This window comes from Rhamphochromis longiceps, linkage group LG8 (genome assembly GCF_057381845.1).
Source record: "Rhamphochromis longiceps isolate RC_006_pf linkage group LG8, R_longiceps_female_GT1.1, whole genome shotgun sequence".
NCBI classification, from domain to species: Eukaryota; Metazoa; Chordata; class Actinopteri; order Cichliformes; family Cichlidae; genus Rhamphochromis; species Rhamphochromis longiceps.
Genome location: NC_140564.1, coordinates 22,330,266 through 22,344,929, shown reverse-complemented (window position 1 = coordinate 22,344,929; position 14,664 = coordinate 22,330,266). Strand labels below are relative to the sequence as shown.

General features: G+C 40.5%; 2 protein-coding genes across 5 annotated transcripts in view; one reads left to right on the top strand and one right to left on the bottom strand.

Annotated features, from left to right (window-relative positions):
* Positions 1-370: 370 nt before the first annotated feature.
* LOC146663641 (cartilage-associated protein-like) lies at positions 371-6,750 on the top strand. Of its 2 annotated transcripts, XM_085416498.1 has the most exons (8): positions 371-423; positions 2,037-2,726; positions 3,123-3,272; positions 3,868-4,039; positions 4,245-4,373; positions 4,470-4,615; positions 4,702-4,785; positions 4,992-6,750. In XM_085416498.1, exons 2-8 carry the CDS (start codon positions 2,265-2,267, stop codon positions 5,136-5,138), a joined length of 1,290 nt encoding a protein of 429 aa, XP_085272624.1. In that variant the 5' UTR covers positions 371-423; positions 2,037-2,264; the 3' UTR covers positions 5,139-6,750. The 2 variants fall into 2 exon arrangements, with proteins under 2 accessions (XP_085272624.1, XP_085272625.1); XM_085416499.1 differs by lacking the exon at positions 371-423 and having other exon boundaries at positions 539-2,726.
* adam11 (ADAM metallopeptidase domain 11) overlaps positions 6,562-14,664 on the bottom strand; it is a 27,394-nt gene continuing 19,291 nt past the window's right edge. The window contains exons 11-27 of one of the 3 annotated variants that reach the window (XM_085416495.1): positions 13,931-14,097; positions 13,769-13,853; positions 13,586-13,676; positions 13,226-13,277; positions 12,996-13,095; positions 12,765-12,836; positions 12,541-12,633; positions 12,073-12,153; positions 11,936-11,986; positions 11,779-11,842; positions 11,500-11,605; positions 11,264-11,383; positions 10,942-11,110; positions 10,711-10,825; positions 9,762-9,852; positions 8,665-8,682; positions 7,785-7,939 (exon numbers count right to left, since the gene is read on the bottom strand). In XM_085416495.1, coding sequence (XP_085272621.1) covers positions 7,924-7,939; positions 8,665-8,682; positions 9,762-9,852; positions 10,711-10,825; positions 10,942-11,110; positions 11,264-11,383; positions 11,500-11,605; positions 11,779-11,842; positions 11,936-11,986; positions 12,073-12,153; positions 12,541-12,633; positions 12,765-12,836; positions 12,996-13,095; positions 13,226-13,277; positions 13,586-13,676; positions 13,769-13,853; positions 13,931-14,097 — 1,491 coding nt within the window. In that variant the 3' untranslated portion in view covers positions 7,785-7,923. Of the gene's footprint in view, positions 7,940-8,036; positions 8,683-9,761; positions 9,853-10,710; positions 10,826-10,941; positions 11,111-11,263; positions 11,384-11,499; positions 11,606-11,778; positions 11,843-11,935; positions 11,987-12,072; positions 12,154-12,540; positions 12,634-12,764; positions 12,837-12,995; positions 13,096-13,225; positions 13,278-13,585; positions 13,677-13,768; positions 13,854-13,930; positions 14,098-14,664 lie in introns of those variants that run through there. The other 2 variants (XM_085416496.1, XM_085416494.1) reach the window with 2 other exon arrangements.

Below are 14,664 nucleotides of genomic sequence, written 5' to 3'. Positions count from 1 at the left end.
CTAAACCATTTCTTGTATGTTTAACCCCCCTCTACCATAGAACACATTGATATATACACAGGATAAATACATTAAAAGTAAATTACTTTTATTTTAGCACAAGTCACTAAAGTACTATGTCCCCAGTCATGCTTGCTCGACTTCAGTTACAAATATAACTTAAAAAAAAAAGAAAAGAAAATCTAAATTTTTCATCATTTCTGGATTGGCTTATTTCTAATGTTCCTCATCAAATGTTCTTTTTTATTATTAATGCATGTTTAATACTTAAAATCTTTAAAAAATGTTGTGTCCCTGAATCAACTGTCACCCCTGTTACTCTGATAAGAATTCCATAGAACACATCACCTGATTATTCTTTTAGTCACATGACACTCCCGGATGTAACATATTTTGGAGGGAAAACTTTCAAGAAGAAGACGAGTAAGTACCACTCTTTAATCAACCCTTTTTTCAATGTTTTAGCAAGATTTTGTAATGTGGCAAAGCATAACACGTCCAACCTGTTACGCTTATTAATAGTGGAAACAATTTTTTTTTGTAATTTTTATAATATGGCTAATAAACATGTTAAAAATGGTTCTTAGTGGTCACCATGTACTAGCTTGTTGTTCATCATACTAGTAGTAATGGCTAAGTTTAGCATAAAATCTCCCCCCTGTTACAGTCACCCCTGTTATTGCTATGCACTGTAACATGAAATTTCCTTGCAGATTTTAAAAAGGGACATTGTAGCTTTTAGAAAATGTAAATATTACTATAACTGTGTATTCAAAACAGTTATTAATAGAAAATTGAATGTCCTGTAACAGGGTGGACATTTGGCACGTCATGGGTAAAGACTTTGATTTTAAAAAATATTATAATATAATATCCTTAGCTGGACCAATACATTTTTCTTATAGGTTGAAAATCCCTCTTTTAGATGAAATGTTAAAATAATTCAAAATTTTGTATTTTTTGATGAAGAGTGATCACACTGAAATGGCACCGAATAGTAGGAATGACTCAACTGCGTTTTACTGGGGAAACCACAAAGTAAAAAACAGTAATGATAAACATAACAGTACACAAGTCCCCGGTCATCACGTGCTTTTTGAAATACAAATCACTCCAATCGCTTCCCACTGAATGTTTTCCTCACATTGGTTTATAATTTAACCAAACACAGGCTTTGAAAATTGTTCTAAATCTCCTCATTCTGGCATTTGCTTAAACATTATCTCTAATGCACAAAATGTCATCTTTTCAGCATATAACCACTTTGAAGTCTGTCAGTGCGTCTGGATACCTAAAAAATGTAACGTTTGCTTTTTATTTTGAAATTAACGGTGCCTTCTAGTGTGCTTTGACTCCTCAGCACCGCTGCACACAGCTGTGGGAAAACCGAATCGCCTCTTTGAGCCGTAAAGTAGCCCGAGAGCCTCAAATGTTTCAGCTTTTCATTAATGCCGTGAAGTTCTGGATCAGTCCAACTCATCTGGTGCTCACTTCCTTTACGTTGTCAAAAAAATCTCAAAGAAACACCAACAATATAGCTCTTATGTTTTGAAAACAAAAAAGATGTCACGTGTAGTGAAGTTTTATTTATCTGTACAAATGAAAACGAGCTCTCTATAGATTATATGTACTGCTTATTGCGTGATATTACTTCAATTTGAAAACATTAAATGGAACTAAAATGAATGACTTATGAAAACGTCACCTTGGTACAACACAGAGTAATCGATGGAAGTGATTTCAGATGTTTCTGTGTAGTCAACAGGATCTATGACGCATCCGTACCTACATTATAATTAAGTATTTTCGGCTCGCAAACATTATTTTCTAGAACTGTGATGTTGTATTTGTTGCAATTTCTTCTGCCCTCTTGGCCAGCTCTCTTGAAAAAGATCGTTTCAAAGATCGGAATGATCTCGAATTGATATCGGTATAAGACATGTTAGACAGATTATAGGCCAATAAGTCATTCACAACAGTTTCAGTATTGACAATCATTTCATAACCAATGCTGGAAGGGATTGTTTTTTTGGCAGAACGCTTTTGGGTATGGCAGGCGCCGAGGGCGCACTGGAAATCCCTTTTACGCACGCGGCGACTATAGGGACAGCTGTGGGCCTACATTGAGAAACTTGAGACAGCCGCGGCTGAAAGGCCCAATCCATGAATTCCAACAGACCCCTAAGCGGTTCAGCAGACCACCACCACACAGTAAACGGTAAAGCATTAAGACAGAAGACGGAGGACTGCGATGTGACCTCACCATGGTGACATTATGCGCAAAAGTAGACTCGCTGGTAACACTGCTTTGTGTGACCTTTGTTTTAATGACAAAGGCACAATATGAAAACTACAATTTTCGAAATTTTTCCGGAGAGGACCTCATGCCCCTCACCGCTGCGTACGGGAAGGCGCTGGATTATTACGCAGCGGGAAACTGGACGGAATCGATCCAGTACTTGGAATTAAGCCTACGTTTGCACCGGCTTCTGAAGGACAGCGTGAGACACTGCGCGAGCCACTGTAACTCGAGCAAGCATGACGACGAGTCTTTTGCTGGATACCCGGATCTCCGCGTCTACTGGAACGTTATGATGAAGGCGACCTGTCGGAAGAAGTGCAGGGCGCTTTTCCCCGCGTTCCAGCTGCCTCCTCCCGGCCGAGAGATCCTGGAGGATTTCAGCAGAAGATCTCCCTACAGATACCTGCACTTTGCTCACTCACAGGTCAGACAACCTCCAATAAATTCACCACACCCATTTATCTAGAGGTATTTGCAATATGTTAAACTACTATGTTTTTTTTTAAATACTTCCGTCTGGTTTGGATCAATATATACATTCTGCGTGTAGACTAATGACAAATTAAAGAAAAATAATAGGTTGATTTCACTTGGACGCGCAATAGAGCAGAAAACTTTAAACGGAGCCATGTGTAATATACCTCCAAATATTCCACTCTGTTGACTTTCAAATGTCGGACAAAAATAAATAATTCTAACTCCTGCAGCGATTTTTGCGGTGATTTTTAGTTTGTGCGATAGAAAAAACAAAACAAAAACAAAAAACCCCACAGACCTCTGTGCGCTATTTCACAACATCCAAAGTAATTTGTGTGCACAGCTGAATGACCTGCAGAGGGCGGTACCATGCGCCCACACCTTCCTCCAGAGGAACCCTGAGGACCAGCAAATGCAGCAGTTGATGGAGGAATACAAGAGCAAGTATGACCTGAGCGGCTACCTCATTGACCACGAAGAACGACCCTACGAGGTGAGAAGCGCTCAGCCATTGTTCTTAAAGTCTGGAAAAGCCTCACTTGCAATCTCTTAAAAAAAAGAAAAAAGAAAAAAAAAGGAGTATGAAGTCTGCAAAGCAACATCTGCTTAAGTCAAAAACAGTTTGGAAATTGTTTAGATAAAGCAAAGAATGGGTTCTACTAAACACTGACTGTATTTACTACATTGATTGAGTCAGTCCAAAAACTGTCCTGATGGAAAAGTCATTATGTTTTCAGTTTCAATGCCCCAAAGCAGATCCAAACTCCACTTGGAAAAAACCCCAGAAATACAAGCCAAAGCTTTTGTGTTGGCTCACACAGACTCCTGACCCAAACATGAAATCTTGACACGCTGCAAGGACGAGTGGGTGCAAAATTTGTATAAAGCTTCCCAAACTTATGCATTCATGTGTTATTGGGGCTAACACATACAAATCAGAAAACAATGAAATACTTCAATGAGACTGAACTGCTTGAGATGTAGAAGGTGCTGTATTGGGCCTTTCTTTTATAAGTAATAGAGTGAACAGACTCTTTACTTGGATTATTTACAATTTGCCAGATAATGGTTTCTAATTTTGTTTCCAGACGTCATTTCTGAGAGGAGTGAAACTTGTGGGTTCGGGCGACTACAGCAGCGGTGTTCAAGAGTTGGAGGAAGCTCTGTGGCTCTACTTCCAGGAATATGACCTGTGTCAGGCCGAATGTGAAGGGATCACTCAACTTTTACCAGACAGAGACTTCTATGCAGTCATAGCAGGTTGGTGTGTCATATTTTAAAATGTCCAGATTATCAATATACTCACTAATGAGCATCTAAACGACACTAAAATCTTCTTTAAAAATAAATCTAAATGTAAAAGCTGTGATTTTAGAATCAGAAATGATTCTGGATCCAGTGTTTCTTCTGTTTTTCAGCACACTTCTAGTTTCATGTAATCTGAATTCTTTCTGCTTGTCAACAGATGCCTACATTGACACATTAAGGTGCAAACTGAGGTGCGAAGAAAACCTGACACCGAATATTGGGGGTTATTTTGTAGTGAAATTTGTGCCCACTGTTTACCACTACCTCCAGTATGCCTATTATAAGTGTAAGTTCAGCATCATCACAGATTCTGAATATTCTTTCTCAACACTTTCTGCTGTTGAATCTCTGAGTGTTTGTGGTCTGTGTATTCTCTGCACAGTGAACGATGGACGCAGTGCCGTGCCCTGTGCGCACAGCTACTTCCTGTTCGAGCCTGAGGACCCAGTCATGAAGCAGAACCTGCTATATTATAAAGCCTACAGTCAACAGTGGGGGCTTCAGTCCAACCACTTTACCCCCAGGATGGTAAGATGAAAATTGGAAAAGTTTGTTGCAGAATAAAGTTGAATATCGCTCTATAATAATCATGCCACCAATCTTTGTCTTAACAGGAAGCTTTCAAACACTACAACCAGACAATAATGCAAAAAAAGATGTTGGCATTTGCAGAAACATACTTCGGTCTGTCTGATGAGGTGAGCTTCATACAAAAACAGCTCATTCTTTGGCCACATAAGAGCTTAGATTGCCTGAAATGCTGAATGAAATCCCTTATAAACATTGATTATCCAATATAATCCAGTATAATCAATCTGATGTTTATTGAACATTCAGGGAGAAGTTTTGTGGCTGCATGTTTTAGCACTTTGTAATGTAATTGCGATCTGGATGGTTCTTCCAGGACTTTCTAGGACCAGAGGTTGCAGCACGGTCGGCCCCAGACTCTCCTGATGCTGAGTTTGAAGGTATTGGAGATTATGAGGAGTCAATTTATGCAAACTGGAAGCAACTGAAGGGCAAAGGGGATGCTGGCGAGTCAGACATCTGACGACTTTCTGGAGTTTACAGAGAATAGTCTGACTATAAGACTATAAATAACCACTTGTTACAACCAAGGTATGCAGAAGAGCGTCTGTGAATGTGCAACATAGTGCCACTCCTGTCATTAAGAACAAGAAACTGAGGCTACAATTCACACAGGATCACCAGAACTGGACAACAGAAGCTAGACTGGAAAACTATTGTAGTCTGATGATTCCCACAATCCGGGTTTCTGCTGTGACATTCAGACAGTGGGGTCATAATTTGGCATTAACAACATAAAAGCGTGGATCCATCCTCCCTTGTAGCTACGGATCTGGGTTAGGATTATGGTTAACACATCATGTCACAAAGCTCAAATCATCTCAAACGTTTCTTGAACAAGACGATGAGTTCACTGTACTCAAATGGTCTTCACAGTCACCAGATCTCAGTCAAACAGATCACCTTTGGGATGTGGTGGAATGGGAGATTCCCATCATAGATGTGCAGCAACTGTGTGACAATATGTTGATAGACCAAACTCTGTGATAAATGTTTCCTGCACCTTGTTGAATCTATGCCACAAAGAATTAAGCATAAGCAGTCCTGAAGGTAAAAAGAGACCCAACCCTGTGCTAGCAGTACCTAATAAAGTGGCTGATCAGTGTAATTCGACTTTAAAACTAGTAATATTGTAGCTGTCACAACAAACCGGGTCATTATGAATTATGAACATGAAACTGAAGTAGCAAGTTAGTCAGCGTTGCACAGATGGTCAACCAAATATTTACAAATTATCAAATACTTTCAAGCCAGATTCAGTACAGTTTAATACAGTATATTAAGCAAGTCGGTAACATTGTATTAAAATTGTTTAGCTGTAAACTTCATCTAATGTAACACAAACAATCAGCAACAAAAGTTTAATTATATCTGGATTCATAGCAGCAGACACTCATGCAGTGGATCACAGAGTCACTCGAGTTCAGGTAGGTTTTATTATGGGTTTTAATATACAGTAATATGAGTATTTACACTGAGAGCCAGGTTACCTAAAACTAGACAATGTTGGCTTTTAATAGTGAGTAGTGCCAAAGTCCTTTTAATAAGTCAAACTACAGTATGCGATCACAGCTACAGTAAACATGGTGTGACCTGAGCTTCCAGCACACTCAAGGACAGACATGTCCTAGAGATTTTTTCATGTTTCTACAGCGTTTATGGGTGAAAGAGTCCAACTGTAATTTTAACAGATATGTTAACCCTTTAAATGAAGCCTGTGGTGACAAATATTGAGCACGTGTGACGTTATATACTGTTAAGTCTTTTTCTTGTCTACAAAAACAATTTATTAAAGTTATTTTCAGGAGGCAGGAACCCCTTGTGTGATGGACTTCAACTCAACGTATCAACACTCCTTTAACGCTCCTGTAGGTTGGCTGGCAGTGTAACTCGGATAATTTCTTCTGGCACCTGTGCCAACGACTCTTAATGCTATTAATGATAAAATACAGCTTTGTGTGACAATCACAGGAGTATAAGCCTCTTAACCTGATCGACACGCTCTGATACTCAATTTTTTAATGCACTTATATACTGCTCATTATGTGGATCTGTTCAGTCAGAAGTATATAACCTGTAACCATTTAGAGACAAAGCATAATCAGCTAACCTTCAGAAGCCAAATTAATAATTCATGTACATTTCTGGACTTGAGGGAGATCCTGCGAGACATCTGTGTTGTCTCGTTATCATTTTTCAGTATGAAAGTCTAATACTGGCATGTATAAAACACACGGCCGTAGCCTGAGTGAGAGCCAGTGACATTTCTGAGCATTCAGAGAAGCTGAGATTTCCCCTAAGATGCAAAGATTTACATCTCTTCTCGCTGATTAAATCATCCAAAACAAGCAGTTTCAGGCGGTAAGACTGTTCTCTCTTCAGGCTTGTGCTTCCAGTCAGAGCGGCAGTGAGTCACTGCTGTCTAAAGGGTCAGTACATTATATATAAACAGCACCCATGTTCAGCATACATGTATGCATACAGTATTAGTTTGTATGCGGATTACAGGATCATACAGCGGGATGAAACATTGGGTGCATACATGTGCAGCTGGCCATCCAACACCATCCCTCGCAGGTTGGAACTACACGTTCATACATTAGCAATTATTATGTAGAAGCATTGATTTAGGATTAGGAAAGGAAGCATAAGGGGAGAAATTATGGCTATTACTCTGGAATGTAAAGGTCTACAAAACAAAACCCTCATCTAGACAGACAAGATGTCAGCAGCCTGATATTTTTACACTTCTATTACAGCTAAAGTCACACTTCTGAGAGGAGGTGGTTGTGCTCTCCACGAGGTTAAATATGTAACTGTTCTCTAATACAAGGCTTCATTAAACAAGTCAAGACTGAGCGAGGTGCATGGCCTACCTTCTGTGAAATCATTTAAAGGGGTGAAGCTTTTTAACAGTCAGTACAGCAGAAGACCTGCTGTGACCTGTCGAAGCGAAAAAAAAAAAGCTTCTGTGTGTGTCCCAGACAAAAAGAAACAAAGATGTGGCAAAATGAAACAGGAGGAGGTGACGGCAGCAAAAGTGACTCAGACAGCTACAGCCAGACTTTATGGTCTGTAGGAGTGCCCTCAGAGCTTCCATACTCCTGATTTATTTTTCCAGGTGGCTTGAGTACCAACATAAGAAACAGGAAAAATCTGAGGGCCAGTAATGGAAGACATCTTTGTTTTGTCTCCTCAGAGTGGACTGCACACAGTGTAAGGAAGATAGGACAGCAGAGAGATATGACTCAAACTCCCTTAGATCTGGAAAGAGAAGAGGAATGGGGTGGAGAAAAAAAACAAGAGGAGAGGATAAGGAAGATAAAGAGGTGGGAGAAGAAGATAAAGATTGAGTCCCAAACTGAAAAGCCAAAGACGAGCCTTTCAGTTTTCTACAATGTAAATGACACAGAGGCAAAAACTGAGGAGAAGCAATCAGCAAAGGTTTATCTTTGCTCGAAAAACTGCTTTAATGACTAATTTAAAAACAGCTGCCAATTAATTTTCTGTTTACTAATCACTAAAGCAGACAGAAGATCAAAATATTTTTTTTTAAAAAAACTTCATTAATAAAAAGTGAACCTTTTATTAATGAAATGATACAAATCAACACAGAAGCTATATGCTAGGAATGGCAACCAACTCTGAAGCGGCACGCAGCACAAATAAAAATGAAGCAAACTAGGATAACACAGTGAATAGGAGTTTGTATATTTTATGAATGGGTACTGCAATATGCACAGGCTATATAAAGACTGTAGTATGTGGCATTGCTTTATGCCATTGTTTCTATACAAATACACATTAATAAAAAAAAGGATCATAAATGAGGAAAAATAAGAATAAAGAAGCAGGTAACAGATACAAGTGAGAGTCCTTAGAAAAAGGTCAGATGATTCTTACAAAACAGATGGCAATACAGTGATATAATCATCAGTGGTTTAATGATGTCCCAGCTTTGGGATCAGCTCTGAAAGGTGGGATCGTACCTTCCTTTCCGGATATTTCTGGAAGTGATGCAGGAAAAAGATAAACAGGGACAGCAATATTATCAACTTTGGTGTTCAAGGAGCAGTGTGATAAAAAAACAAACCACGCAGTGCAGAAAAACTGGCATTTACTTCAAATCTCACATCTTCATCTTTTGCTATCAACAAAGTAAACTCTACTGCCTGCCGGTGCAGGATCTGTCCGGGTAGATACAAGCTATAGTTATGAGATGAAGGCAAAAGATTATGACGAGCGCATCCGTTCCTCTGCATACTGCAGGCGTGCCACGGCAAAGCTAGCATGAGACAAGACAAAGCGGATAAAGCAGGCAGAAGAAAGACAATTGGGAGTCAAATCCAGCTGTGCACACTGAACTATGGAGAGACGTGCTTTCTAATAAGGGATTCTAATATGTGCACCAGTATGCCAGAGAAAACTTCAAAGAGCGCCTCACCAATGCAGCAAAGCACTCCTAACATCACTAAAGTGAGCTGTTGGTGCCATGCAGAGAGGAGGAGAGGGCTGCAGAGGTCTGAGCATACCCAAACACACCCATTGAATTGCTGAGGTCAGTCTGACATGGGAGCTTACAGCAGTTTCACTATCTTGGACAAATTTACCCGAGAGAATAGCAACTAACTGTTGATTAATAAACTGGGGTTTTTTCTTGAATTAACTGTATTAAGTAGAAAAACATGCCCTCAACAAGTTCCTGTCCTCAAAAAGCTCAGCCAACAAGCCCAACCCTAATTTTGTTACTCTTCTTCAAATAGGAGTCAAATTCTAATCATCATCATCTCATGCCATGATGCAAGTTTCAGGGAAGATTTTATGTAAACAAAGCAAAACAAAACAAAACAGCAAGCTACTGAAATGCTTTCATTCGTGCCAAATCCCTCGACATACCCACAGATGGTGAACCATCTACTGCACATCCACCCGCTTTAAGAAGAAACCCACATGCTCTCTTGTGGTGAGTATGGATCAGGCTGCAAGCAGAGAAGCGTTCAGCAGCGAGCTGCAGGCAGGCATCTACGTTAGCTGACAGAAGGAACACGGCAGGCACACACAGACGGAGGCATGCCAGAGCTCTTACTTAAATCCCCAACCAGTTCCCCCCAGGATTATCGCCGCCAGCAGAATAGCCCCAGCAACCGAGCCTATGATGATATTGGTACCACTGGGACCTGTGGGAGCGAAGGAAGAGGCATATAGGCGTGCTGAGAACCAATAAGTCACTTTTTGGGTAGTTAATATACGCATTATGTACATATGGAAAATAAAATAGGCTTCATGTTCTGCACCACATACAGTCAGGTCCTTAACTATTTGGACAATTACACATTTTTTTCCTCCTCTTGAAAATGAGGTGCTGCATAAAAATGGCTCCAATTTCCAAACAGTAAATCCAATAGTTTGCTAAAGTTGACAGTCGGCACTTCAATTAAATCTTGATGATTTAATTTAAATTAATCTGGTAGTGCACAGAGGTTATAAATTACAGAAAGGGTAAGGGTGTAGGTGTGTATGTATTTGATTTTCTGTTTTAAAACATTTTAGTTCATGTTCATAGATCAAAAATGAAACTTTAGAAAATCCTAGTACAACTCCAACCAAAGCTTAATTTTTCTGTTTGTTTATTTTTTAAAAATTAAATAAGTCTATTATTACTCCTCCAAGTTTTATTTTGAATTTTTTTTCTTTGTTCTGTCTCCTTTTTTGCAACCACATGTTGTTAAGCTCTGCTGGATTCACTGTAGCTGCAGTTTGTTGTTGAAGAGAAAACAAATGCACTAATTATTTATAAAAAAATTTTTAAATTAATTGTCGCATCTTTTCAATAAATTATTAAACAACTAAATATTATAAAAAGCACATCATTTTAAACAGCATGAAAGGTATGAACTTAAGATACGGACTTCAGATACGAAACCGACTTCTGCAAATGATTAGATGATCAAAAAGCAAATGAGCTCTGTTACTTTAGTGGAGCTGGCGGTGCGGAGTCTGTCTGATGAAAGGACTAAACTGCTCTGTGAGGTTACCTTTGTACTTCTCTGGGCCATCTGGCGAGGTGGGGGTTGGGATCGGGTCAAACACACTGCAGTCCTTCCCGGTGTAGTCTGGATCACAGATACACTTCACCTCGTTACTGCACGTCTGCAGGACACAGAGGACGAACATAGTCAAAGCTTTATAAATGAGATGACGTTCTAAAGTCCAAATTTGAAACAAAGGAAGCTCCGAGGTGGGACAGATGGCGGTTGTGGACTCACCCCGTGGTGGGAGCAGATACGCAAGGATGAGGATCCAGGGCAGGTGCTGAGGTTGAAGGTGGTAACGGGGAGGCAGCGACGCTCCAAACACATCATGTTCGGCCCACATGGTGTCCCATCTTCCACATAGCCCAGATCCAAGCCATCATCCAGCACTGCGTGACCACCCCTGTGGGTCAGACAGTTATGTCAAATCATGCTTACCTAATATAATAATGTTTTCATGTGCAATCTTTTCCAAAAGGCTAATTTTCTGAGTGCAAAATAGATGAAGCTGATATTTTTTCATGCCGAGGTTTTGAATTTCATCAGGCTGCCTCACCTGCAGTCCAGGTATCTGCTCTGATGGTGGATGGTCAGGCTGGTGACCTTTCCCTGCAGCTCGCCAAATCTCGGCCTGTCTGTCAGATTGGTGCAAAGCAGCAAACCACACAGAACATCCCTGATGCAGGAAACCGAGAGAAGATGGAACAATAAAAGCTTAAAAATATTCCAGATAATCTAATTAATTATAGGTCACAGTTCTGTTGTTATACACAGAAAGTTATATTCACTGACTGTTTATTGCACGGCACCCATCCCTGGCCACTGGAGTGTGGACCACAGTTTCCTCTCTCTGTGCCCTCAGAGTTCAGCTTTTCATAGCAAAATCTGTCAGCTGAGTCTGGGAAAAGAGAACAAACTCGCATTTATTACAGTGAGTGTTACAATTAACTTATTAAGAAGATGTAAAAACACAGAGGTTATGGCCAAAGAAAAGCGTTAGCATGAATAGCTATTAAAGGGCAATAAAAAAATAAATCAAGAAATAAAGCTCATTATCAAATCCAAACCTACTGAAGCCCCACAGAGTCTTGCACTGGCTATCTCTGGTCTTGCAGCGACCTCCATAACAGCGACCCTGGCAGGGAAAAAGAGAGGAATTAAAGATGCAGAGCAGATAAGAGAGGGGGGGAAGAATGTGCTATTAAATATAACTGTAATTGAACTTTACTTGGCCATCTTCACACGTGTAGCCATCCAGTTTGTGGACATTATGGGGACACTGGAAGAGAAATAACATCATCTGCCTTTTTAGAGTCACTGTGGGTGTTAGATCTCTGAATTTCTCTGCAGGGTGCTCTTTTTCACCTGGCTCGAGTCTCCCGTGCAGGTCTCAGGAATGTCACAGTCATTCACAGCACTGCGGCACGTCACCCCTCTCAGCTCATACTGCAGCAGCAGAGGAGAACACAAATGTGAGACATGTGGAGGAATGGTGCACGGAAAATGAGATGGACACACAGTCAATCTGTGCTATCTAGTTAGCTCCTCCAAGTCCAAAGCTGGTCTACAGCTGTGAGCTCTGTCAGCCTCCCCACAGAAGTCGAGCTCCATTTAAATATTTAATTTTGCCTCAGTTATGGAGGAAATAACAGTCCTCTGTTAATGAACCAGCAACACTGGCTGCACCTCTACCAAGATTTTATATCAGTTTGCACCATCGTAGCATTTCCAATCAGCCTGACGGAAATGCAACCTTATATTCTCAGATAAGGTATCAGCACAGGGATCTTGGGGATGGAAAGAATTATGGTTTAATGCATTAAAACAGCTTACCTTACAATCCCTGCAGCAGAGCCCATTGCTGCACATGGCATTATGGGTAAGAGTGCACTTTTTGCAGCAGTTGGCTCCACTCAGGGTGCACTCCTGCAGGGAAAGAGTGTTTTCTTTTAGGTCCTCACATCCCAAACTCATAACTAATACCTACACTTACAATCTAACACAGTATAAAGACAAAACTAGTTAAACCATCGTTGAATTAATTAGTTTATGCTCACCACCAGTGATCCACAGTCGCATTCCTCTCCAAGCTCTACATACCCATTGCCACACTCTGATGGGTCTAGGAGCTACGTGGGAAACAGACGGTAAAAACACATTTCTAAAAGGCACAATGTGAATCCATTCAGTCTATAGCAAGAGATGAGAGTTTTTCTTATATTTCTATCCCTACAAAAGAGATTAATCTTGACCTTAAGAGCCTCTGATAGTAACTGACTATCTCTCACCTTTGTGGGCTTGTTGAAGAGGCAGCTGCCTCCACCCTGCTGGAGGAAACGCAGATACTCATCTATACTACAGCGAGAGAACTTCCTTGGCAGGTAGTAGCTGATTAACACAAGAAACAGAAAATATTTAGCAATTTATCAATTAACTGAAAAATCTGTTGAAAATCAAAAGACATCTGTTTTTGCTCAGAATTCTTACTAAATGTACAGAAAGCTTAATTTATTGTTACCCTGTATCCTCCATGATACAGCCCAGCCACGGATCTGGACACCTGCAGTCACCTGGAGAAAAGAAAAACAAGCCTGTGCTGAAACTGAGGATGTGCTTGTTATACCTGAAACAGTGAGATGATGCGTTTGCTCAGTGATAAATGTATAAGAATAAGCTCAGTGGGCAAATTAAATGAGTGCTGTTTATTAGATTTCTTATGGTGGTGGAGGGATGATGATTTGGGCTCGTTTTAAAGCCACAGGATCTGATTATCTTGCAGTCACTGAGTCTAACATGATCTCCTCTGTATGCCAAAGTATTCTAATCTCAAATGTGAGTCTTGTGCAAGACTTTAGTTCAGCTCTACACTGAGTTTTACCAGCAGCTGTTCGCTCTTTGTTCCTTAGCATGCCGATGTTCTGACCAAGACTCTGAGACAATGTGATGGCCATAGGACCCACACTGCCAAACTGAAGAAACACACAATCAAACACGCTAATAATTATCCTCACAAATATCAATATTTAGAAGTTTAGTAGACAGTAGAGAGCACAAATGTCACCTCATTGATCCCCCCACCCCGAGTCAACGAGCAGATGCCCCCAATGTAGGCTGCCTCGCTGCGGCTGCTCATGAACGTCCTCCCACTGTGGCAAAGACAAGACTGTTAGGAGAGAAGGAGAGCAAGCCGGAGGAGGATGAGGACAAGAAAAGGAAGACTCACGAGAAGAGATGCACAGCATCAACGCGCTCCTTGATGCTCTCCTTCCTGTACTTCATGAAGTCACGCAGGGTGAGCAACGGGTCATCGCCGACAGCGACCCTGTTTTCAGACGACCAGGTTTCCATGGCTACCAGGACGATGCGAGTGTTGAGCTGCTCCTTGTAGATCTAAAAGAGATAATCAGCACGTGATTGTGCATCCTCACCTGGTATGTAATCAATCATTTAAGTGCCCAATTTCTGTGAACAGTTGCAGTAGACCCCTCTGAAAGGAAGAGGGTGCTGTGGGATAAGGCTGTGGACTAGTTCCTTCTTTATAATAGAGTACAACAGCTCAGTCTCAAAGAAAAATAGCTCGTCTTAGATGGTTCTGTCTATTCTTTTAATGACAGCTTCATGAAGCTGTGTAAATTAAATTTCCATATAAAATCTTTTGTCAAAGCTAAATTTGTCATGGTTTAGGTAGGAGGTCATTCAGTATTCATACATATTGGAGGAATATGCAAATCACTAATATTCCCAGTGCAGCTGGTTAAAGATGCTTCAGCTAGACCGTAACATGTAAACCATCTTTCACTCATCCTGGCAACGTTTCCAATGTAACCTTTTGCCGTCTACCTAAAAATCCCTGTCAGAGCTGGTTAACTCCAGATCAACCCTCCAGATAATTCCATCTGAAATCTTTGGATACAATCTGTTACGCTTAAATGTGCTATATTAATTCATATTTATGAA

Bases quoted from the DNA above. Each gene is read 5' to 3' on its own strand.
- LOC146663641 (XM_085416498.1), top strand. From the start codon at position 2,265: ATGGTGACATTATGCGCAAAAGTAGACTCGCTGGTAACACTGCTTTGT. The intron at 2,727-3,122 runs GTCAGACAACCT...TTGTGTGCACAG, and splicing joins TGCACTTTGCTCACTCACAG to CTGAATGACCTGCAGAGGGC. The intron at 3,273-3,867 runs GTGAGAAGCGCT...TTTTGTTTCCAG, and splicing joins ACGAAGAACGACCCTACGAG to ACGTCATTTCTGAGAGGAGT.